The sequence below is a fragment of the Cupressus sempervirens genome, chromosome 4 (assembly GCF_028749045.1).
Source record: "Cupressus sempervirens isolate cs-2001-9-10 chromosome 4, ASM2874904v1, whole genome shotgun sequence".
Lineage (NCBI taxonomy): Eukaryota > Viridiplantae > Streptophyta > Pinopsida > Cupressales > Cupressaceae > Cupressus > Cupressus sempervirens.
In genome coordinates, this window is record NC_143121.1 from 740,462,510 (window position 1) to 740,488,942 (window position 26,433).

General features: G+C 31.6%; 3 protein-coding genes across 3 annotated transcripts; 1 reads left to right on the forward strand and 2 right to left on the reverse strand.

The window, feature by feature from the left end:
* The first annotated feature begins 1,696 nt into the window (after positions 1-1,696).
* On the forward strand, positions 1,697-4,961 carry LOC149563484 (toll/interleukin-1 receptor-like protein). The gene is made up of 2 exons (XM_089828201.1): positions 1,697-2,208; positions 4,685-4,961. Exons 1-2 carry the CDS (start codon positions 1,697-1,699, stop codon positions 4,959-4,961), a joined length of 789 nt encoding a protein of 262 aa, XP_089684327.1.
* A 17,039-nt stretch (positions 4,962-22,000) lies between these two features.
* Positions 22,001-22,690, reverse strand: LOC149563485 (TMV resistance protein N-like). The gene is made up of 2 exons (XM_089828202.1): positions 22,469-22,690; positions 22,001-22,321 (listed from the first exon to the last, which is right to left on the reverse strand). The coding sequence occupies exons 1-2, from the start codon at positions 22,688-22,690 to the stop codon at positions 22,001-22,003; spliced, it is 543 nt and encodes a 180-aa protein (XP_089684328.1).
* A 28-nt stretch (positions 22,691-22,718) lies between these two features.
* On the reverse strand, positions 22,719-26,098 carry LOC149563486 (toll/interleukin-1 receptor-like protein). Its single transcript, XM_089828204.1, has 2 exons — positions 25,587-26,098; positions 22,719-22,995 (listed from the first exon to the last, which is right to left on the reverse strand). Exons 1-2 carry the CDS (start codon positions 26,096-26,098, stop codon positions 22,719-22,721), a joined length of 789 nt encoding a protein of 262 aa, XP_089684330.1.
* Positions 26,099-26,433: the final 335 nt, after the last annotated feature.

Below are 26,433 nucleotides of genomic sequence, written 5' to 3' on the forward strand. Positions count from 1 at the left end.
GGATTATGGCAGTTGGTTGAGATAAATGCGTGTTTTTTTAAAGATGCAGATCAAACACGTCCCATACAAAAAAAATTTGGAAAGGACTACATTTATCACACGGTGAGAAAAGAATTTCATATTGGACTTTCACATTCTGAAAACACTCAACAACAAATGTAATAAAATATTCTAAAGGATTACACTTGTCAGGAATTGCATATTTTCATATTTTAAAATTAATCATTGAGATTACTGCAATCATCTTGCATCCTATATTAATGAATATGATCGTTGATTTTAAAATGATGTTTTGAGACAACTCCCCCTTTCGTGGAATCCTATAACATGTTTAATTTCAACTTTACTTGCCCGGGTGCCCCACAAACGAAAGTTCTTATCTAAGTTAACCGTTACGAGCTTTCTGAGGAGAAGGATGCACATTATGTCAAATCTGAGCAGGCGAGCGAGGAAAATTTCCTAAAGGTGTTGCATTGTATTCGAATATATCGTTTTCAATCTACAAAATGCGTCAGCCAAAAAGTGCGTGTAACGTGGAAAGCGAATTGGCCGGCAAAAAGTTCAAGAAAATAAATATTTTTCCAATTTCTGTGGCTTTCCTTCACCATTCTTCTAATTAAACATATAAGTTTGATGCGGTAGTATGTTTGGGCTTTTGTTAGAATCTTAGGAGGAGGGCCAATTCCTGTTAGATGCCATAGAATCAACCAAATGGTCAAGTAGGTCCACCTCCAGCTCAGTCTTATCTTCATGATTAGTGCAACCTGATCACAAACTATATATGTCATGAATACTATAACCAACTTCATGACCACCATTTATTATGCATTTGACTATAAATCTAATAGATTGATGCTCCTTTGTATCTCCTCCGGTGCATGTTTTTCATAATTCGCAGAAGCTTCATGTTGAAGCATCGCTCAGGACTCAAATATTATATCGTTCTAATTCCAGAACAAGCGGCAAGGCAATGCGGTAGAAGTTAAAAAGTACGCCCTCACTCGACCCTAAACTCTCAAGCTCGTGAAGCTATGCAGATGTTTCTTCCAAAACAACGTCAAACTCTCTGTCGGAAAATTTAACCCTGTTAGAGTCCTGTTTGACAGTGACTTTCAGACTGAAGTTTTCTTACCATTTGCTTTAGCAAATTATTGAATTTGTAAGTCTTCTTTATATTTGCTTTGTTTCAGTATTTTTACCACCAAGTCCAGTTGACCGAAAAAATATTATACATTTAAAATATATTAACTTTTATTTAATACAAATTTTTAAAATATCATACATGTAAAATATAGTAGCTTTTATTTAATACAATTTTTTTTTAAATTATTGATAAATTTTAATCTTTTGTTTTGGAGAATATTAAATTTCAAAAAATTAAAACTTGAACATTATCAGATATAAAGGCTCCCATTGAAATTGACATGGTAATAGTAAATAGATAATAATAAAGATCTTCTATACCAATACATCTAGAGAGCTGCACACTACAGTATATCACATTTGTAATAGTACGACGAAAGAGTGCATTTATGGAATGTCTATTAATGAGTTGAAAGGAAGTTTCCTGCTATATGGAGTACAAGTTAAGATCTGATCTTTCCTATAATATTTTTCATTTTTGGGTTGTGCCCAATATCGCCCTTCTGTATCTGGGTTTCATTACATTCTCCTTCCTTTCAATTGGAACTCTGACATGGAAGGATTCATGCCTTACCTTCTGGCCACCATGACAAAGGTTTCTTTCCATGCTAAGAGATATCATGTGTTTTTGAGTTTTAGGCGAAAAGATGTGAGAAAGACTCTAGTTGACCATCTCTTCCAAGCTCTTTCCATAGCCGGATTGAATGTATTTCTTGACACCCACAAATTAAATAAGGGGGGAACCATTGATTCCAGCCTGAAAAATGCAATTATGTGGAGCGCAATATGTATTCCTATATTTTCCAAACGCTATGCAAGCTCAGTATGGTGTCTTAGGGAAGTTGCCTTTATGTTGGAATCTTCTGGGACGATTATTCCTCTCTTTTATGAATTGGAACCGACCCATGTTAGGTATCCTCTAGGAGATTCCAGCCCTTACAAGGAATCATTTGAAAAGCACTACAACCATCCAAATCGATATTCAAGAGAAGAGATTGATGGGTGGCAGCATGCCCTTGAGCAGATCTGCTCTCGTTCAGGGTGGTCACTAGATATGACTGCAAGGTTAGTAATTGATCTTTGTTTTTTTGTTTTTTCAAATTCAATTATTAGTTTAAAATTGAATTATTTTTTAAAAGTAAAGGATGAAATGTGTCAAATTTCTTTTTTATAGTTAGATAAGAAGAAAAATAGATAGATATAAATAGAAATGGAAAATAAATAGTCAAAAGAGATATTGAGGGAGTTTAAATGGATAGAACTCTATGTAATTATATATAAAAAAGGGGAAGAGAGAGAATTTTTAGTCATGAAATTGTTTTAAAACTAACATTTTCAACTTGGTGTGAAATGGATACACTCAAGAGATTTCGAAAGTCTATACTTCTGCAAGTTTCAGCTAGAAATGGCAAATAGTTTGTCTAAAATGCTAAGATTTAAAAACAAAAATATAAATTAGATACTACATACTGAAGGGCAAGACCTTTTTGATAAAAGACTCACAATTTACCATTGTGGTGTAAGCTCTTGCCTATAATCTATTAAACTTTATTATTCACTATACAAATAAAATATAAATGAATATTTTTAATAGTTATAATACATTTATAATCCAATTACACTTTCTCCTTTCTTTATATTGGCAATCTCAAGTGAAACCTAATATGCCGAATCAAAAATGTTTTTTAAGGAGACGGAAAATAGGATAGCATTTATTTACTTTAAAAGCATAAACCCAAAAATCTCCTAAAAAATAGTTATTTTTATTTTATATCGCACCATTCATGGATACTCTGGTGGCCTCGGTCATATATATATATATATATATACATATATATATATTCACCTATTGAGTATTGAGAGGTTTAGAGCCATCCAATTTAGTGGAGATAATGTTGATCTCTACTTTGTAGTATAATATTTGTACCCACTGCAATATAAAATGCGGGTTGTACCGGGCATCTTCTGAGCGATGTAACGTTATTGATGCCTGTAAGCTGCTCTTATGTAGAAGGGTTACCAGCTGCATCTACGGATGAGATACACATGTACATATGGTAAATATGAGTCAAATGGACATACAATGAATAATATGGACATTTCATTGATGCAGCATATGAACAATTTAGCCCTGTTGATTCTTATTTAATTCTAAGTCTGTGAATTCCAAAATAAATATTATGAATTGTCACGTGACTGAAAGTGTAAATCTATCAATTTAAAATTGAGGAGTTTCAACAGTTGAATGCCTCCACAAAGCCAGCCTATTTTAAGAAGGAAAAGAAATACCAGATTCGTTTATCACATAATTAATGCCCCATATCTAATATAGTGAGCACTCTTAAGAACGTCAAAAGAAAAAGCCAAACACCTGAACTCAATCATTCAAAATAACCAAATTTGAGCATCTAGAGGTTTCCTGTGGGCTTCTCATTTCTGACTATAAGTATGGGACAAGTTGAATTGTTTTGGTCGTAATAAAAGTAGCAAGGAATCTAGTCTATTTTGTAAAGCTGAAATAGCTAATATCTTGCAATTGAAGAGCATGTGCAAATTTTCATTTCCATTGAGAAATAGAAAACAAGTTTTTAATTACTGCAAAAGAGTTCTAGATTAACTTTCATATGATATATGTAAAAGAAGTTTAGATTGCAGAATATATATTTTTAAATGTTGATAATATAAAAATGATGTGTTGAGTGACCTTCATGTTATGTAAAAGATCACAGACTTTGAATAGGTTAAGATCATCACTCTGCTTATAGTATTCATGAAAGTTACACAGAATAGTAGATCAATAATTCACGATCAAATATTAATACAGATTTAAATATATATGAAATATGAATTTTTTTTTAATTTGATTTTTAAAAATCTTACCTCTCTAGTTTTCTGTTCCTTTTTATTTCATTTTTCCTGTGCTCTTTCTTTCACTTTTCTGACGTAAAGACTCCATCATATCACTAAGCTTTATTTCCTTGCACGGTAGTTCGCAAGCATTAGCTTTCACTTGAAATACTTGGAAAACCTGAAGCAATAATGATTCGAAAAATGGAGTTAAAAGGAAGATTAGAGAGGATAATCTTTTAAATTAAATATGGAAGAAAGCTGGAGCAGATGAAAAAAAGAATTCTTACCTTAGGTTTTCCTTCATACGCATGAGATAAGATGCCAAACAATAAAGATCATCAGAGATAGTTGTGTGGCTTTACTCATATCCATCCATTGTACACTATTAAAACAAAATCATAAAACATTTAAAATCTGCCCTCTTGGAAAATAACAGGAGATACTTAATTGGCTGGACAAAAACTAGCACAATGTTTCAAAGCAATATGCACCAAGTTTTTAGTATGAGCAAATTTCCATAAATACATAGATTTGCCATGGTTATTATGAAGATTATATATTTTTTGGGTGATTAGGATGGGCACAAATTAGATATACTTCATAATTGCAATTGCATTGTCATTTGAAATGATAGAAAATAGATTCAATTATTTTGTCATTGTACAGGTGTCACTAACTTCGCAATATACAGATTCGAAGGTCAGCTAGTGAAGAAAGTGGTGAACGACCTAATGAAGACACTTGACAGGGTGCCGTTACAAGTTGCCAAACATCCGGTGGGATTTGAAACTGTACGAAAATGTCTAATTCAGAAATTGCATCTCATTTCATCCCAATATGGAATATTGGGTATAGGTGGCATTGGGAAGACCACAGCTGCGAAGGCCGTGTATAATAAAATTTATAGTGAATTCGATGCTGCTTCCTTCCTGTTTAATGTCCACGACGCTAGCCTTCCAAAATTGTAGGGTCAAATTCTCAAAGATTTGGTCAACTATGAAGAAGATCTGTGTGGAAAAGGGCAAATATTTGTTGACAGATCGTTTGCAAGGAATCTGCACCCTTGTCATCTTGGACGATGTTGATAATCACGTGCAATTGGACGCCTTGGCTGGGGATTGGCTAGCCCCTAGAAGCCGTTTAATCGTTAGACACATTCTCAATACCGCTCATATCTCATCCGATTGCATTCACGAGATGCGAAGATTTGAGGAAAGCATAGGGCTCCAGTTGTTTTGTTGGCACGCCTTCCTCAGACCATCCCCCATTCCCCGTTTTAAACAACTCTCAAGAAGAATAGTGGAGGCTTGCAAGGGACACCCTCTTTCTCTCGAGATCATTGGAGCTTTTTTGTACGATAAGCAGGATGACCTTCACATTGATTGCTGGAATGAAACCCTTGAAAACGTTGCAGGCAATAGAGACATTTTTGAAACACTCAAGATCAGTTATAGTGGTCTTAGTAGTGAGGAAAAGGAAATGTTTATGGACATTGCTTGCTATTTTATTGGAGAATGCACAACTTCTCCCATAGTTTTATTGAAATCCATGTACAAGAATGTGCGCATTGCTATCAATAATCTATCAAATAACTTGTTGATAAAGATAGACGATAAAGGTGTATTTGAAATGCATGACCTTGTGCGAGATATTGGCCGAATCATTGCTGAGGAAGATCAAACCCAGCAACGGGAGACTGTCCACTTCCAGTCAAGCAGCTCATTCAACAATGCAAGTAGCACTATCAATATCTCTCGCCTTCATCTCCATCAAGGTGATTCACGGTGCCTTAAAAAGTTGTGTACACCTAGTCTTCACTATCTTCATTTGGAGCAAGTGCTCATAGAAGATATCTTAGAAATTCTTCCTCTAACTTTGAGATGGGTCAAGGTGAATTCTTAGACAACCTGAGTTGGTCTAGTGGTGGAGAACTTGTACTCTTGAAAGAGAGGTCACAAGTTCAAATCCCACTGGGGGGTAGGGTATGTATGTCTCATTTGTAGTGCCAAGCGCCTCTCGAAAAAGAGTACGAGGTAGTCCCATATCACTGTCACCATACGTAAACCCAAAAACTATGGCATAGTGTCGTGGACTATAAAACCACCTTGCCTTGCCTTTTTGCAAGCATGGGGTGTAGCTAGAATTCGTTGGAGGAGTTACTTTTAGCAATAAAGGAGAAATCATCTGTTTTAGGCACGAGATCGCAATTGAGGATCATCAACTAGACTGACTGCAGGTCCCTGCGAAACCTCCCGGACAGTGTTAGTTATTTGTCACTTTTGCAGTCCTTGAATTTTTCACTATGTCAGAATTTGAATTGTCTTCCTAACATCATTTCCGACCTCTCACAACTGCAATACATGAAGTTGAGTTACTTTGAAATTTTTTTTTGCCTTCCTGACAGTATTGGGAACCTCTCTGGGCTTGAGTACTTGAACTTAACCTGTTGTAAGATCTTAGTTCAACTTCCCGACAGTATTGGCAATCTATCACAGTTGAAACATTTAAGCCTAAGCTGGTACGTAAAATTGCAGAGCCTTCCAGAAAGCATTAGCAACTTGTCAAATCTGGATAAGTTGGACATTATGAGTTGTTATTCTGCATGGAAATCAACTCCATATGCCATTTTGATCAAACCAACAATATGCCTCTTGGGATTGCCTCCTCAGGCAGAGAACTGGCGGAAGAATTTAATTATAACCCCAGGATGTAAATAAATACTATATATTTATTTCGATATTGAATACTAGCAATCAGCTCATTACAGCTTGTCTTATGGTTTGATGCAATGAAATTTATGCTTTCCCTTATTTGCATAAAAGCATGTGTAATGTGTAATGTACTGGCAGCGTCACACAAAGAGTAGATCAAAACGGTATACCTCAACCTCCTGATCATATCTTAAATGCATTAAATTCTTGGTCATTTTTTGTATGCAATCTTAAATAAATTTTACACTTCAAAGCTCTTAAAAAATATACTTACTATCACATGCTAAAGGGGATGCTTTCCTTCAATCCAGAAAAATTAGTGTCCAAGCTAATAAAAGTCAAATGGTCGCGGGGTAAAAGTTCAAAACTAAAATCCAAATTGTCTGGCAAACCCAGTAAAGGTAAAAAGCATATCAATCGCCTTGCATGTAAGTTCAGACTCGTCTTATTTTTTCTTCACGATTTTGTTTGATTAAAATCTCTTGGATACAATCTCATTTTTAAAATTCAATTAAGAATATATTAGAAGAATACTGAAAAGTTTTTTTTGCCATATATATTAAAATGGTTGGAAGCAATTGTATAATGGTAATGCTTTAAAATAAGGTTGTATTGTTTCAGCTTCATATTTATAGTATTATATCTATACTAATATGAATATGAGAACTTATATTTAATTTAAATTTTTACGCTAATTTTTTATTTTTATATTGTTGAAGACTTGATTTTTAGGCTATAACTGTTAAAAAGTTAAATTTAACTACTTTTTACAAAAATTAATTTATTTCTTAATATGTGATGTCTAAACTGCTAAATTCTTCTATGAATAGTAAATATTAAAATATAACATGATTTTATTTTTCTAAATCTTAGAAAATTTAGATTCTTGTGACGAAACCAAACCCATTGATCATGCGTGGAGTGTCCCAATATTCTCAGCAGAGAAATCTGGTTTTTCCATATAGACAAGGAGTGCCCCTATTTTCCCATGATATAAAGAGAAAACCCGTGGATATGATGAACAACAAAAATGGGATGAGTAAGCCACGTTTGTTGAAATGAATCAAGACGGGAATTCAAGCTGGTAGGAAAACAAACTAAAAGTAACAATGAGATTTATATTTGTAATCTCAAATGCAAATTGACCCTCTATTTGTTATGTGCTACCAAAAATTATATTGGAATTTATTTTGTGAGTTGTCAAATTTTATAATAAATACCTTTCTCTGGTGCCTTTTTAAATTCTTTATTGAACAACGGCATGGTTTTAGAAATCAATGACTTAAAGTTTTTTTTTTTTTTTTTTCGATCTTCTATAACTTAGAACCCATTTTTTTGATTGCATGAATTAGCAATCTAGCATTTGTCTAATATTGGAATTTGTTAGATGTTGGATTTGTTAATCTAGAGTTTGATTTTGGAAATATAATTGGATCCATTTGGTTCACTTGAAATTTGATGGGAAGATGTTTTCCTTGTTTGATTATACATAATCAGAATTGGAATAAGATTAACTTTATAATTTATTTTGAAATCTCATTGAAATGAAATCTTCCAGAGATTGCATGAAAATAAAATTTTGTATATTATGCAAACTAGTTAACAAATTTCGGGGTGCTTCTTTAAATTCTTTATTAAGAAAGTGCTTTAATATTAAGGCGTGGTTTTGGAAAACACTAGCTTGGATTTTTATTTCTTTTGTCTTCTATATCTGTTTGACTGGAGGAATTAGCAAATGCAACATTTGTGTAATACTGGAATTTGTTAGTTATTGAATTTGTTAATCTAGAGTTTGATTTTGGGAATATGATTGAATCCATTTGGTTCACTTGAAATTCAATGGGAACATATTTTCCAGTGTTTGGTTGTACAAAACTAGAATCAGAATAAGATTAATTTTATAATTTATTTTGAAATATTAATTTTTTTAATTTATTAATTTTTTTATTATATTTTTTAATAGAACATAAAGTATTTCTTCAAGTTTTCTCTAACTATGTTTACCCAATTTTTTTACTACAAATTATCAATATTCATTTTTTTGTATTATGCATCCAGTTGATAATTTGGTAAAACAAAATTCCTATCAACTCATTGTTGCAGGCAAAAAAAATCTGCAACAACTAGTTTTTATGAACATTTTGAGAAAGGAGTTGGATGGAAGGGTTCCAAGATTCTGAATTTCCACCACAGTGAGGAAGAAGAGATGTTTTTGATTGAATCTCAAGATCCTAAATTTGATTATTCAAAAATGATTTCCATTATTAAAATAGTATTATCCCATGCTCCATCTAAGTCCTCCTCCAAGAAGAGATGTCAAAAATATAAGATAGCTAAATTGAAGGAAGAAATTGACATTGGTAGTCAATCCATCTTGGATGGAAAATCATTAGTTTCTAAAAGGTTGAGGAGACTGTATCGCTTTCCTTGAGCCCAATGAAAATTATAACATGGAATGTCAAAGGTTTAAATGCATCTAATTAGAGGTACGAGATCAAGTATCAATTGTATGCACTTAAGGTATATATTATAATGTAACAAGAAACCAAAAATTCTCTACAAAACTTTGAAGACACTATTCAAAAATGTTATAAATAGAATGCAGTTCATACACTTATTGCAGGAGCCCTATGTGGTCTTATTACTATCTAGAACCTAGAATCAATGGTTATTCATGCTGAAAAATAGGATCCAATTGGCAGGATCTAATGGTTGTCAATTATAATCTAAACTTCCTATTACTTAATTTATATGGACCAACTTAGACCTATAATAAAAAGAAGTTATGGATTTCTCTACTTAAATATGAATCAATAAAATAAAATATTAAGTCTTCAATACTTATAAAAATTTGTTTTTTTTCTAGATGTTTTCTTCCATGCTAGTATAGCATTGTTCTCATATTGTTTTCCTCAACATGATATCAAAGAAAAATTTGATACTTGGAAAGTGATATGGCTTTTTTGTGAAATTGTGATCTTTTCTGCTAAATAGTGTCAAGAATTTTTCTTGTGTCAACTAATTTCTATATATGTTTAGTGAGATTTTTTTCATTTGTTAATTTGAGATTTGATGATTCTAATTTTTTTTCTTGTCCAAAAATGAGAGAAGTTGATACAATAGATTATCTTAGTGTTATTTTACATGCAGAAAGTTAAGTGGAGATAATTACTAGTATTGGGTTTCACAAATAGAGATGTCTCTAACACATCAACATTATTATAATATTGTTATTGGGATGAACAAAGATAGAGCAAGTAGATTGGGATAAAATGGACAAGAAGGCATCAACTTTGATCAAGCTTGCACTTTCAAAAAAAAGTCTTTTCGAAAGTAGTGTGAAAATATAAGAAATGTAAACAAAACTATCAAAATTGAGGTGATATATGAATCATATCCCTCACCATAGACTTGTACAATATGGAGTTATCAAATTCACAAGAAATAGTCTATCATTTAAGTAAATTAAAGGAATAGAAGAATTAGTTGTTTTCAATAGAAAGGAATATAAATGATAAAGATTTTGTACAAATAATATTACAAAATCTTGAATAATCTTATCAATCATTTAAAAAGGACTTGATACTCCAGATAAATTAAAAATATTAAATCTAATGAGTCATGTGCTAAGTTAATCTATGAAGAGAAACATAAAATAAAGGAAAGAGAATCATTTATTGCTTAATCTTGAGTCTTAAGCATTTAAGAAAATAATGTTATAAAAAGGCACAAAATAATTAATCTAAAGAAAGGAATCAAAATTATGGAGATAAAACAATGAACTCTTATTGGGTTGGGGGGGGATGGAAACACTCAATAAATTATGTATCAAATAAGCCTTCCACTTCCTAAATAGAAAATACAGGTGAAAGAGGGGTATTCCAAACATAACTCTTAATATAATCAAGGTTAGACTAGCAAAACTCAAATAGGATGGAGAGATGTCAATATTAAACTCATATTATGTAATCAGGAAGTGTTCATGCAAATCAACTTTCATGCAATGTTCATTTACTTTAAGATGTGCAGTATAAGTGTAAATTGAACCAATTAATTAAATGAAATATATCTTGGAGCATTATACGTGCAATCATAACAATTAAAGCATATAAATAGGTCTATGCTAAGAGATTCAAAAAAGGGGGAAATCTAACTTTGAAATATGAAAAAGAAAGTGCCTTTATACTCTAAAAGCTGTGGAATTGGAACTGTGATTCAAAATTCGACTATGGGTTTGTGTCCAATGCAAAGAAAACCCAAAAACCTTGAAAATCTCAAAATTCTTGATCAATTTGGGTGTCATCTACCAATTTATGAGATGACAAACATGTTCAAGAAGTTTAAACTAGATCTTTCCAAATCTTTATAATATAATTAAGTTTCTTCAAATCAATAATAAAAGTCACTCCAACACATATTTTGTACCATAATATTCTATAATAATTCAAAGAACAAACTAAAATATTACTGAACTGCTTACTTAAAGTATACATTTGAATCAATCTTAAAAAATATTTCATATTAATAAGTTAATGTTAATTACTATTATTCTTATTTAACGTGTTCTAGATTAATTAAATATTAGAAAATTTTGAAAAAAATAAAAATAAAGCTAATCATAAATTACCTAACAATTGTTCTTTGCACTACATAGAGTTTTTACATAAATCTGACGAGCAAAGTCGCAAACCGATTTTCTAAGGTATACGCCCCCTAAAACTACTTGGACATTTCTTCTCGAACAAGGTCAAGCTCCTCTCTCAGAAAATTTAGTCTTGATAGAGATTCGTGTGCCACCAACTTTCAAAATAGATTTACAAAAAATTATAAAATGTGTTTGACATTGACTTTCAAAATAGATTTAACATAACATTGCAAAATAGATTAAAAAATAGACATGCATGGAGGTACCCACTACAATATAACAATTGTATGGGGAAAGAGTGGGGAAAGAGCATATAGGATGGCTATCAAGAAGTTGGAATAAATTCCAATGATATATGTAGTAGAGGTTAAGATCTGATGCGTGGATTTAGGTTTTGTCTCATTAAATTCTTCTTCTTCCTTTGAATTCAAACTCTAACATGGAGGGAGTCAAACTCTACATTCCTACCGCCATAAAAGTTTCTTTCAATTCTACCATGAAATATCATGTGTTTTTTACTTTTAGGGGAAAAGATGTGAGAAAACTCTGGTTGATCATCTCTTTCAAGCTCTCTTTGTAGGCTGATTGAATGTGTTTCTTAACATCCACAAGTTAGAGAAGGCGCAAATCATTGATTTAAGCCTGGAAAATGCAATTAAGTGCATTCCAATATATGTTCCTATATTTTCCATAGGCTATGTGATCTTGGCATGGTTTCTTGGGGAGTCTGTCTCAATGTTGAAATCTTCTGCTCTTATGGGCGAGCTTTCCGATTTATAGGAAGGAAATGAATGAAATTTTAATTGAAAGCTCCTTGTTATAATCTTCATGCGGTGCATTTCTATAAGAAAATTTAATTCTAATTAGTACTTTGGGTTATTGCCTCTCTTTGTTGCCCATATTCGTTGAACAAGAGAAGTCTTCTATGTGTTGGCAGTAGCCAACTACAAGGGTCTCTCTCTGATGTAGGAGAATTTGGGGGCATTGGACAATTTTACATCTTGTTTAAGTATTATTATTTCTTTTTTAATAATAGTTAAGTAGTTGAAAATGAATGCAGGCATATATAAATTTTTATGTATTGGGCTGGGAAAAGTGTTCAAGAGAACACAGAAGTCTGAAAATACATCTAAACTATAATTTTCAACAAGGTACACCTGAACTATCATTCATAATGGTTAAATCAAAAAAATTGATTTTTTGAGGTGTGGAGAAATCTACCTTTAGTTTTGCAAGTCTGAAGAACAATTGGAAGATAGTATCTCTATGGTGTTATGAAAAAGTAAATTTGAGTGTCTGCGATAATGAAGTTTTAATAAAAATAAAATGGAGCAAAGAAAAACAGAACAAAGATAGGGCAGAAAAGAGGAATTAAATACAACACATATGGACACTGAAAATTTAGAACTTTACTGCCAGAGCACACTGCAACTTTTTGTTATATACATGAGCCAAAGCAACTGGAAATTTATAACCATTTATGCAGACCTCTAGAAAGCTCCCAATAAGCTACGTTGAAGATGGGATAAGATGGGGAACAATCTGGATGTTTAAGGTACCTATTTTGGAAAATTGAATAGATACACTTTTTAGAAGCTCTGTTGGAAAAGTTGAAAGGTGGTCTACTCGTTATGTGTTTCTTATATTGATAGAGATGTGTTGTTCATCAAAAGGAAGAGAGATTTCTAAGAGGTGAAAAAAATATAAAAAGAAGTCGTAGACTAGAAGTTATTTATTGGAAGTTGAGTTCTTCTCTTCTAGATAAAATAAATAGTAAGGAATCTCGAAGAATAGCTTGTAACTTACAATTTGTAAAACTAAAATAGATAATATTTTGCAATTGAAATAGAATAGCATGTGTGAATTATCATTCTCATTAAGAAATAGAAGGCAAATTATTTCCTATAAATTTCTTACTTTGAATATATTATATTAGTTTGAATAATCCTCTTATGATATGAAACAACATGAACTTTAAGTATTTTAAGAAAGTTCTTTTGATCACTTTGATTTTCTCTTTATAAAAATCAAATAGTAACAATAGTTCTATGATTTGATATATATTCAATTAAATATTAATAAAATTTAAAATAAACATGAAATATGAATTTAAAAAATTTCTATTTTTTTTTATTTTTATTTTTCCTCTGCTACTTTCTTTCTCTTTTCTGACATAAAAGACTCAGTGATATCAAGGATCTTGATTTCCTTGCACATTAGTTTACAAGAATTGGCTTTAGCTTAAAATACTTAAAAACCTAATGAAATAATGATTGAAAAAATGGATTTATAAAAAAAATTAGAAAGGGTGATCTTTTAGGTAAGTTTAGATATGAAAGACAGTTGATACAGATGAGCATGAGATATTCTGACCTTAAGTTTTCCTCCGTTTGCATTAGATAAGATGCAAGAAAATAAAGATCTTCAAAGACAGTTCTATGGCCGCCTTGGTTTTCATCTATTCTATAGGATATAAAAATATGGAAAAAATTTAAAATATTCCCTCTTGGAAAATAAGTGGGGATAATTCACTAGTTGAACAAAAACTGGCAAATGCGTCATAGAAATATGTACCAAGTTTTTAGTATAAACAGATTTCTGTAAATACATAGTTCTACCATGGTTATTTAGTTCCCTTTATAATACATTCAGCAGCTAAGATTTCCCTATACTATTAGAAAGGGAACTAAATAACCATGGTAGAACTATGTATTTACAGAAATCTGTTTATACTAAAAACTTGGTACATATTTCTATGACGCATTTGCCAGTTTTTGTTCAACTAGTGAATTATCCCCACTTATTTTCCAAGAGGGAATATTTTAAATTTTTTCCATATTTTTATATCCTATAGAATAGATGAAAACCAAGGCGGCCACAGAACTGTCTTTGAAGTTCTTTATTTTCTTGCATCTTATCTAATGCAAACGGAGGAAAACTTAAGGTCAAAATATCTCATGCTCATCTGTATCAACTGTCTTTCATATCTAAACTTACCTAAAAGATCACCCTTTCTAATTTGTTCTATAAATCCATTTTTTCAATCATTATTTCATTAGGTTTTTAAGTATTTTAAGCTAAAGCCAATTCTTGTAAACTAATGTGCAAGGAAATCAAGATCCTTGATATCACTAAGTCTTTTATGTCAGAAAAGAGAAAGAAAGCAGCAGAGGAAAAATAAAAATAAAATAAAATAGATATTTTTTTAATCCATATTTCATGTTTATTTTAAATTTTATTAATATTTAATTGAATATATATCAAATCATAGAACTATTGTTACTATTTGATTTTTATAAAGAGAAAATCAAAGTGATCAAAAGAACTTTCTTAAAATACTTAAAGTTCATGTTGTTTCATATCATAAGAGGATTATTCAAACTAATATAATATATTCAAAGTAAGAAATTTATAGGAAATAATTTTCCTTCTATTTCTTAATGAGAATGATAATTCACACATGCTATTCTAATTCAATTGCAAAATATTATCTATTTTAGTTTTACAAATTGTAAGTTACAAGCTATTCTTCGAGATTCCTTACTATTTATTTTATCTAGAAGAGAAGAACTCAACTTCCAATAAATAACTTCTAGTCTACGACTTCTTTTTATATTTTTTTCACCTCTTAGAAATCTCTCTTCCTTTTGATGAACAACACATCTCTATCAATATAAGAAACACATAACGAGTAGACCACCTTTCAACTTTTCCAACAGAGCTTCTAAAAAGTGTATTTATTCAATTTTCCAAAATAGGTACCTTAAACATCCAGATTGTTCCCCATCTTATCCCATCTTCAACGTAGCTTATTGGGAGCTTTCTAGAGGTCTGCATAAATGGTTATAAATTTCCAGTTGCTTTGGCTCATGTATATAACAAAAAGTTGCAGTGTGCTCTGGCAGTAAAGTTCTAAATTTTCAGTGTCCATATGTGTTGTATTTAATTCCTCTTTTCTGCCCTATCTTTGTTCTGTTTTTCTTTGCTCCATTTTATTTTTATTATAACTTCATTATCGCAGACACTCAAATTTACTTTTTCATAACACCATAGAGAAAATATCTGCCAATTGTTCTTCAGACTTGCAAAACTAAAGGTAGATTTCTCCACACCTCAAAAAATCAATTTTTTTGATTTAACCATTATGAATGATAGTTCAGGTGTACCTTGTTGAAAATTATAGTTTAGATGTATTTTCAGACTTCTGTGTTCTCTTGAACACTTTTCCCAGCCCAATACATAAAAATTTATATATGTCTGCATTCATTTTCAACTAATTAACTATTATTAAAAAAATAATAATAATAATACTTAAACAAGATGTAAAATTGTCCAATGCCCCCAAATTCTCCTACATCAGAGAGAGACCCTTGTAGTTGGCTACTGCCAACACATAGAAGACTTCTCTTGTTCAATGAATATGGGCAACAAAGAGAGGCAATAACCCAAAGTACTAATTAGAATTAAATTTTCTTATAGAAATGCACCGCATGAAGATTATAACAAGGAGCTTTCAATCAAAATTTCATTCATTTCCTTCCTATAAATCGGAAAGCTCGCCCATAAGAGCAAAAAATTTCAACATTGAGACAGACTCCCTAAGACACCATGCCAAGATCACATAGCCTTTGGAAAATATAGGAACATATATTGCAATGCACTTAATTGCATTTTCCAAGCTTAAATCAATGATTTGCACCTTCTCTAACTTGTGGATGTTAAGAAATACATTCAATCAGCCTGCAAAGAGAGCTTGAAAGAGATGATCAACCAGAGTTTTCTCACATCTTTTCCGCTAAAAGTAAAAAACACATGATATTTCATGGTACAATTGAAAGAAACTTTTATGGTGGTAGGAATGTAGAGTTTGACTCCCTCCATGTTAGAGTTTGAATTCAAAGGAAGAAGAAGAATGTAATGAGACAAAACCTAAATCCACGCATCAGATCTTAACCTCTACTACATATATCATTGGAATTTATTCCAAGTTCTTGATAGCCATCCTATATGCTCTTTCCCCACTCTTTCCCCATACAATTGTTATATTGTAGTGGGTACCTCCATGCATGTCTATTTTTTAATCTATTTTGCAATGTTATGTTAAATCTATTTTGAAAGTCAATGTCAAACACATTTTATAATTTTTTGTAAATCTATTTTGAAAGTCGGTGGCACACGAATCTCTGTCAAGACTAAATTTTCTAAGAGAGGAGCTTGACCTTGTTCGAGAAGAAATGTCCAAGTAGTTTTAGGGGGCGTATACCTTAGAAAATCCGTTTGCGACTTTGCTCGTCAGATTTATGTAAAAACTCTATGTAGTGCAAAGAACAATTGTTAGGTAATTTATGATTAGCTTTATTTATTTATTTTTCAAAATTTTCTAATATTTAATTAATCTAGAACACGTTAAATAAGAATAATAGTAATTAACATTAACTTATTAATATGAAATATTTTTTAAGATTGATTCAAATGTATACTTTAAGTAAGCAGTTCAGTAATATTTTAGTTTGTTCTTTGAATTATTATAGAATATTATGGTACAAAATATGTGTTGGAGTGTATTTTATTATTGATTTGAAGAAACTTAATTATATAAGAAATATTTGTAAAGATCTAGGTTAAACTTCTTGAACATGTTTTTCATCTCATAAATTGGTAGATGTCACCCAAATTGATCAAGAATTTTGAGATTTTCAAGGTTTTTGGGTTTTCTTTGCATTGAACACAAACCCATAGTCGAATTTTGAATCATAGTTCCAATTCCACAGCTTTTAGAGTAGAAAGGCACTTTCTTTTTCATATTTCAAAGTTAGATTTCCCCCTTTTTTGAATCTCTTAGCATAGACCTATTTATATGCTTTAATTGGTATGATTGCACGTATAATGCTCCTAGATATATTTCATTTAATTAATTGGTTCAATTTACACTTATATTGCACATATTAAAGTAAATGAACATTGCATGAAAGGTTATTTGCATGCACACTTCCTGATTACATAATATGAGTTTAATATTGACATCTCTTCATCCTATTTGAGTTTTGCTAGTCTAACCTTGATTATATTAAGAGTTATGTTTGGAATACCCCTCTTTCACCTGTATTTTCTATTTAGGAAGTTGAAGGCTTATTTGATACATAATTTATTGAGTGTTTCCATCCCCCCCCAACCCAATAAGAGTTCATTGTTTTATCTCCATACTTTTGATTCCTTTCTTTAGATTAATTATTTTGTGCCTTTTTATAACATTATTTTCTTAAATGCTTAAGACTCAAGATTAAGCAATAAATGATTCTCTTTCCTTTATTTTATGTTTCTCTTCATAGATTAACTTAGCACATGACTCATTAGATTTAATATTTTTAATTTATCTGGAGTATCAAGTCCTTTTTAAATGATTGATAAGATTCTTCAAGATTTCGTAATATTATTTGTACAAAATCTTTATCATTTATATTCCTTTCTATTGAAAACAACTAATTCTTCTATTCCTTTAATTTACTTAAATGATAGACTATTTCTTGTGAATTTGATAACTCCATATTGTACAAGTCTATGGTGAGGGATATGATTCATATATCAACTCAATTTCGATAGTTTTTTTTACATTTCTTATATTTTCACACTACTTTCGAAAAGACTTTTTTTTGAAAGTGCAAGCTTGATCAAAGCTGCTACCTTCTTGTCCATTTTATCCCAATCTACTTGCTCTATCTTTGTTCATCCCAATAACAATATTATAATAATGTTGATGTGTTAGAGACATCTCTATTTGTGAAACCCAATACTAGTAATTATCTCCACTTAACTTTCTGCATGTAAAATAACACTATGATAATCCATTGTATCAACTTCTCTCATTTTTGGACAAGAAAAAAAATTAGAATCATCAAATCTCAAATTAACAAATGAAAAAAATCTCACTAAACAAATATAGAAATTCGTTGACACAAGAAAAATTCTTGACACTATTTAGCTGAAAAGATCACAATTTCACAAAAAAGCCATATCACTTTCCAAGTATCAAATTTTTCTTTGATATCATGTTGAGGAAAACAATATGAGAACAATGCTATACTAGCATGGAAGAAAACATCTAGAAAAAAAAAAACAAATTTTTTATAAGTATTGAAGACTTAATATTTTATTTTATTGATTCATATTTAAGTAGAGAAATCCATAGCTTCTTTTTATTATAGGTCTAAGTTGGTCCATATAAATTAAGTAATAGGAAGTTTAGATTATAATTGACAACCATTAGATCCTGCCAATTGGATCCTATTTTTCAGCATGAATAACCATTGATTCTAGGTTCTAGAGAGTAATAAGACCACATAGGGCTCCTGCAATAAGTGTATGAACTGCATTCTATTTATAACATTTTTGAATAGTGTCTTCAAAGTTTTGTAGATAATTTTTGGTTTCTTGTTACATTATAATATATACCTTAAGTGCATACAATTGATACTTGATCTCGTACCTCTAATTAGATGCATTTAAACCTTTGACATTCCATGTCAGAATTTTCATTGGGCTCAAGGAAAGCGATACAGTCTCCTCAACCTTTTAGAAACTAATGATTTTCCATCCAAGATGGATTGACTACCAATGTCAATTTCTTCCTTCAATTTAGCTATCTTATATTTCTGACATCTCTTCTTGGAGGAGGACTTAGATGGAGCATGGGATAATACTATTTTAATAATGGAAAGCATTTTTGAATAATCAAATTTAGGATCTTGAGATTCAATCAAAAACATCTCTTCTTCCTCACTGTGGTGGAAATTCAGAATCTTGGAACCCTTCCATCTAACTCCTTTCTCAAAATGTTCATAAAAACTAGTTGTTGCAGATTTTTCTTGCCTGCAACAATGAGTTGATAGGAATTTTGTTTTACCAAATTATCAACTCGATGCATAATAATAAAAAATGAATATTGATATTTTGTAGTAAAAAAATTGGGTAAACATAGTTAGAGAAAACTTGATGAAATACTTTATGTTCTATTAAAAAAATATAATAAAAAAATTAATAAATTAAAAAAATAAATATTTCAAAATAAATTATAAAATTAATCTTATTCTGATTCTAGTTTTGTACAACCAAACACTAGAAAATATGTTCCCATTGAATTTCAAGTGAACCAAATGGATTCAATCATATTCCCAAAATCAAACTCTAGATTAACAAATTCAATAACTAACAAATTTCAGTATTACATAAATGCTGCATTAGCTAATTCCTGCAGTCAAACAGATATAGAAGACAAAAAAAATAAAAATCCAAGCTAGTGTTTTCCAAAACCACGCCTTAATATTAAAGCACTTTCTTAATAAAGAATTTAAAGAAGCACCTCGAAATTTGTTAACTAGTTTGCATAATATGCAAAACTTGATTTTCATGCAATCTCTAGAAGATTCGATTTCAATGAGATTTCAAAATAAATTATAAAGTTAATCTTATTCCAATTCTGATTTTGTATAATCAAACAAGGAAAACATCTTCCCATCAAATTTCAAGTGAACCAAATGGATCCAATTATATTTCCAAATCAAACTCTAGATTAACAAATCCAACATCTAACAAATTCCAATATTAGACAAATGCTAGATTGCTAATTCATGCAGTCAAAAAAATGGGTTCTAAGTTATTAAAGACCGAAAAAAAAAAAAAAAAACTTTAAGTCATTGATTTCTAAAACCATGCCGTTGTTGAATAAAGAATTTAAAAAGGCACCAGAGAAAGGTATTTATTATAAAATTTGACAACTCACAAAATAAGTTCCAATATAATTTTTGGTAGCACATAACAAATAGAGGGTCAATTTGCATTTGAGATTACAAATATAACTCTCATTGTTACTTTTAGTTTGTTTTCCTACCAGCTTGAATTCCAGTCTTGATTCATTTCAACAAACGTGGCTTACTCATCCCATTTTTGTTGTTCATCATATCCACGGGTTTACTCATTATATCATGGGAAAATAGGGGCACTCCTTGTCTATATGGAAAAACCAGATTTCTCTACTGAGAATATTGGGACACTCCACGCATGATCAATGTGTTTGGTTTCGTCACAAGAATCTAACTTTTCTAAGATTTAGAAAAATAAAATCATGTTATATTTTAATATTTAATATTCATAGAAGAATTTAGCAGTTTAGACATCACATATTAAGAAATAAATTAATTTTTGTAAAAAGAAGTCAAATTTAACTTTTTAACAGTTATAGCCTAAAAATCAAGTCTTCAACAATATAAAAATAAAAATTAGCCTAAAAATTTAAATTAAATATAAGTTCTCATATTCATATTGGTATAGATATAATACTATAAATATGAAGCTGAAACAATACAACCTTATTTTAAAGCATTACCATTATACAATTGCTTCCAACCATTTTAATATATATGGCAAAAAAAACTTTTCAGTAATCTTCTAATATATTCTCAATTTAATTTTAAAAATGAGATTGCATCCAAGAGATTTTAATCAAACAAAATCGTGAAAAAAAAAAGGACGAGTCTGAACTTACGTGCAAGGCGATTAATATGCATTTTACCTTTATTGGGTTTGCCAGACAATTTGAATTTGAGTTTTGAACTTTTACATCGTGACCATCTGACTTTTGTTAGCTTGGACACTAATTTTTCTGGATTGAAGGAAAACATCCCCTTTAGCATGTGATAGTAAGTATTTTTTAAGAGCTTTGAAGTGTAAAATTTATTTAAGATTGCATACAAAAATTGACCAAGAATTTAATGCATTTAAGATATGATCAGGAGGTTGAGGTATACCATTTTGATCTACTCTTTGTGTGACGCTGCCAGTACATTACACATTACACATGCTTTTATGCAAATAAGGGAAAGCATAAATTTCATTCCATCAAACCATAAGACAAGCTGTAATGAGCTGATTGCTAGTATTCAATAACGAAATAAATATATAGTATTTATTTACATCCTGGGGTTATAATTAAATTCTTCCAACAGGTTAAGTTCAAGTACTCAAGCCCAGAGAGGTTCCCAATACTGTCAGGAAGGCAACGCAATTTTTCACAGTAACTCAAATTTATGTATTGCAGTTGTGAGAGGTCGGAAATGATGTTAGGAAGACAATTCAAATTCTGACATCTGGAAAAATTCAAGGACTGCAAAAGTGACAAATAACTAACACTGTCCGGGAGGTTTCGCAGGGACCTGCAGTCAGTCCAGTTGATGATCCTCAATTGCGATCTCATGCCTAAAACAGATGATTTCTCCTTTATTGCTAAAAGTAACTCCTCCAACAAATTCGAGCTACACCCCATGCTTGCAAAAAGGCAAGGCAAGGTGGTTTTATAGTCCACGACACTATGCCATAGTTTTTGGGTTTACGTATGGTGACAGTGATATGGGACTACCTCGTACTCTTTTTCGAGAGGCGCTTGGCATTACAAATGAGGCATACATACCCTACTCCCCCAGTGGGATTTGAACTTGTGACCTCTCTTTCAAGAGTCCAAATGAAGATAGCAAAGACTAGGTGTACACAACATTTCAAGGCACCGTGAATCACCTTGATGGAGACGAAGGCGAGAGATATTGATAGTGCTACTTGCATTGTTGAATGAGCTGCTTGACTAGAAGTGGACAGTCTCCCATTGCTAGGTTTGATCTTCCTCAGCAATGATTCGGCCCATATCTCGCATGAGGTCATGTGTTTCAAATACACCTTTCTCGTCTATCTTTATCAACAACTTATTTAACAGATTATTGATAGCAATGCGCACATTCTTGTACATGGATTTCCAGAAAACTATGCGAGAAGTTGTGCATTCTCCAATAAAATAGCAAGCAATGTTCAGAAACATTTCTTTTTCCTCACTACTAAGACCACTATAACTGATCTTGAGTGTTTCAAAAATGTCTCTATTGCCTGCAATGTTTTCAAGGGTTTCATTCCAGCAATCAATGTGAGTGTCATCCTGCTTATCGTACAAAAAGGCTCCAATGATCTCGAGAGAAAGAGGGTGTCCCTTGCAAGCCTCCACTATTCTTCTCAAGAGTTGTTTAAAATGGGGAATGGGGGATGGTCTGAGGAAGGCATGCCAACAAAACAACTAGAGCCCTACGCTTTCCTCAAATCCGCGCATCTCGTGAATGCAATCGGATGAGATATGAGCGGCATTGAGAATGTGTCTAATGATTAAACAGCTTCCAGGGGCCAGCCAATCCCCATCCAAGGTGTCCAATTGCACGCGATTATCAACATCGTCCAAGACGACAAGGGCGCGGATTCCTTGCAAACGATCTGTCAACAAATATTTGCCCTTTTCCACACAGATCTTCTTCATAGTTGACCAAATCTTTGAGAATTTGACCCTACAATTTTGGAAGGCTAGCGTCGAGGACATTAAACAGGAAGGAAGCAGCATCGAATTCACTATAAATTTTATTATACATGGGCTTCGCAGCTGTGGTCTTCCCAATACCACCTATACCCAATATTCCATATTGGGATGAAATGAGATGCAATTTCTGAATTAGACCTTTTCGTACAGTTTCAAATCCCACCGGATGTTTGGGAGCTTGTAACGGCACACTATCAAGTGTCTTTATTATGTCGTTCACCACTTTCTTCACTAGCTGACCTTCGAATCTGTATATTGCGAAGTTAGTGACACCTGTACAACGACGAAATAATCGAATCTATTTTCTATCATTTCAAATGACAATGCAATTGCAATTACGAAGTATATCTAATTTGTGCCCATCCTAATCACCCAAAAAATATATAATCTTCATAATAACCATGGCAAATCTATGTATTTATGGAAATTTGCTCGTACTAAAAACTTGGTGCATATTGCTTTGAAACATTGTGCTAGTTTTTGTCCAGCCAATGAAGTATCTCCTGTTATTTTCCAAGAGGGCAGATTTTAAATGTTTTATGATTTTGTTTTAATAGTGTAGAATGGATGGATATGAGTAAAGCCACACAACTATCTTCGATGATCTTTATTTTCTGGCATCTTATCTCATGCGTATGAAGGAAAACCTAAGGTAAGAATTCTTTTTTTCATCTGCTCCAGCTTTCTTCCATATTCAATTTAAAAGATTATCCTCTCTAATCTTCCTTTTAACTCCTTTTTTCGAATCATTATTGCTTCAGGTTTTCCAAGTATTTCAAGCGAAAGCTAATGCTTGCGAACTACCGTGCAAGGAAATAAAGCTTAGTGATATGATGGAGTCTTTACGTCAGAAAAGTGAAAGAAAGAGCACAGGAAAAATGAAATAAAAAGGAACAGAAAACTAGAGAGGTAAGATTTTTAAAAATCAAATTAAAAAAAAATTCATATTTCATATATATTTAAATCTGTATCAATATTTGATCGCGAATAATAGATCTACTGGTCTATGTAACTTTCATGAATACTATAAACAGAGTGATGATCTTAACCTATTCAAAGTCTGTGATCTTTTACATAACATGAAGGTCACTCAACACATCATTCTTATATTATCAACATTTAAAAATATATATTCTGCAATCTAAACTTCTTTTACATATATCATATGAAGGTTAATCTAGAACTCTTTTGCAGTAATTAAAAACTTGTAATAAATAACTTGTTTTCTATTTCTCAATGAAAATGAAAATTTGCACATGCTCTTCAATTGCAAGATATTAGCTATTTCAGCTTTACAAAATAGACTAGATTCCTTGCTACTTTTATTACGACCAAAACAATTCAACTTGTCCCATACTTATAGTCAGAAATGAGAAGCCCACAGGAAACCTCTAGATGCTCAAATTTGGTTATTTTGAACGATTGAGTTCAGGTGTTTGGCTTTTTCTTTTGACGTTCTTAAGAGTGCTCACTATATTAGATATGGGGCATTAATTATGTGATAAACGAATCTGATATTTCTTTCCCTTCTTAAAATAGGCCGGCTTTGTGGAGGCATTCAACTGTTGAAACTCCTCAATTTTAAATTGATAGATTTACACTCTCAGACATGTGACAATTCATAATATTTATTTTGGAATTCACAGACTTAGAATTAAATAAGAACCAACAGGGCTAAATTGTTCATATGCTGCATCAATGAAATGTCCATATTATTCATTGTATGTCTATTTGACTCAAATTTACCATATGTACATGTGTATCTCATCCGTAGATGCAGTCGGTAACCCTTCTGCATTGGAGCAGCTTACAGGCATCAATAACGTTACATCGCTCAGAAGATGCCCGGTACAACCCACATTTTATATTGCAGTGGGTACAAATATTATACTACAAAGTAGAGATCAACATTATCTCCACTAAATTGGATGGCTCTAAACCTCTCAATACTCGATAGGTGAATATATATATATATATATATGACCGAGGCCACCAGAGTATCCGTGAATGGTGCGGTATAAAATAAAAATAACTATTTTTTAGGAGATTTTTGGGTTTATGCTTTTAAAGTAAATAAATGCTATCCTATTTTTCGTCTCCTTAAAAAACATTTCTGATTCGGCATATTAGGTTTCACTTGAGATTGCCAATATAAAGAAAGGAGAAAGTGTAATTGGATTATAAATGTATTATAACTATTAAAAATATTCATTTATATTTTATTTGTATAGTGAATAATAAATTTTAATAGATTATAGGCAAGAGCTTACACCACAACAGTAAATTGTGAGTCTTTTATCAAAAAGGTCTTGCCCTTCAGTATGTAGTATCTAATTTATATTTTTGTTTTTAAATCTTAGCATTTTAGACAAACTATTTTCCATTTCTAGCTGAAACTTGCAGAAGTAAAACTATTAGCATGCAGGCTCCCATTTAGTCTTACCAAATTTTTATAAAGTGGTGAATTGACAATAATTTTGGAGTCTTTAATATATGTCAAAAGAAAAAAGAAAAAAAATCGCATAGACTTTCCAAATCTCTTGAGTGTATCCATTTCAAACCAAGTTGAAAATGTTAGTTTTGAAACAATTTCATGACTAAAAATTCTCTCTCTTCCCCTTTTTTATATATAATTACATAGAGTTCTATCCATTTAAACTCACTCAATATCTCTTTTCACTATTTATTTTCCATTTCTATTTATATTTGTCTATTTTTCTTCTTATCTAACTATAAAAAAGAACTTTGACACATTTCATCCTTTACTTTTAAAAAATAATTCAATTTTAAACTAATAATTGAATTTGAAAAAACAAAAAAACAAAGATCAATTACTAACCTTGCAGTCATATCTAGTGACCACCCTGAACGAGAGAAGATCTGCTCAAGGGCATGCTTCCACCCATCAATCTCTTCTCTTGAATATCGATTTGGATGGTTGTAGTGCTTTTCAAATGATTCCTTATAAGGGCTGGAATCTCCTAGAGGATACCTAACATGGGTCGGTTCCAGTTCATAAAAGAGAGGAATAATCATCCCAGAAGATTCCAACATAAAGGCAACTTCCCTAAGACACCATGTTGAGCTTGCATAGCCTTTGGAAAATATAGGAATACATATTGCGCTCCACATAATTGCATTTTTCAGGCTGGAATCAATGGTTCTCCCCTTATTTAATTTGTGGGTGTCAAGAAATACATTCAATCCGGCTGTGGAAAGAGCTTGGAAGAGATGGTCAACCAGAGTCTTTCTCACATCTTTTCCCCTAAAACTCAAAAACACATGATATCTCTTAGCATGGAAAGAAACCTTTGTCATGGTGGCCGGAAGGTAAGGCATGAATCCTTCCATGTCAGAGTTCCAATTGAAAGGAAGGAGAATGTAATGAAACCAAGATACAGAAGGGCGATATTGGGCACAACCCAAAAAAGAAAAATATTATAGGAAAGATCAGATCTTAACTTGTACTCCATATAGCAGGAAACTTCCTTTCAACTCATTAATAGACATTCTATAAATGCACTCTTTCGTCATACTATTACACATGTGATATACTGTAGTGTGCAACTCTCTAGATGTATTGGTATAGAAGATCTTTATTATTATCTATTTACTATTACCATGTGAATTTCAATGGGAGCCTTTATATCTGATAATGTTCAAGTTTTAATTTTTTGAAGTTTAAT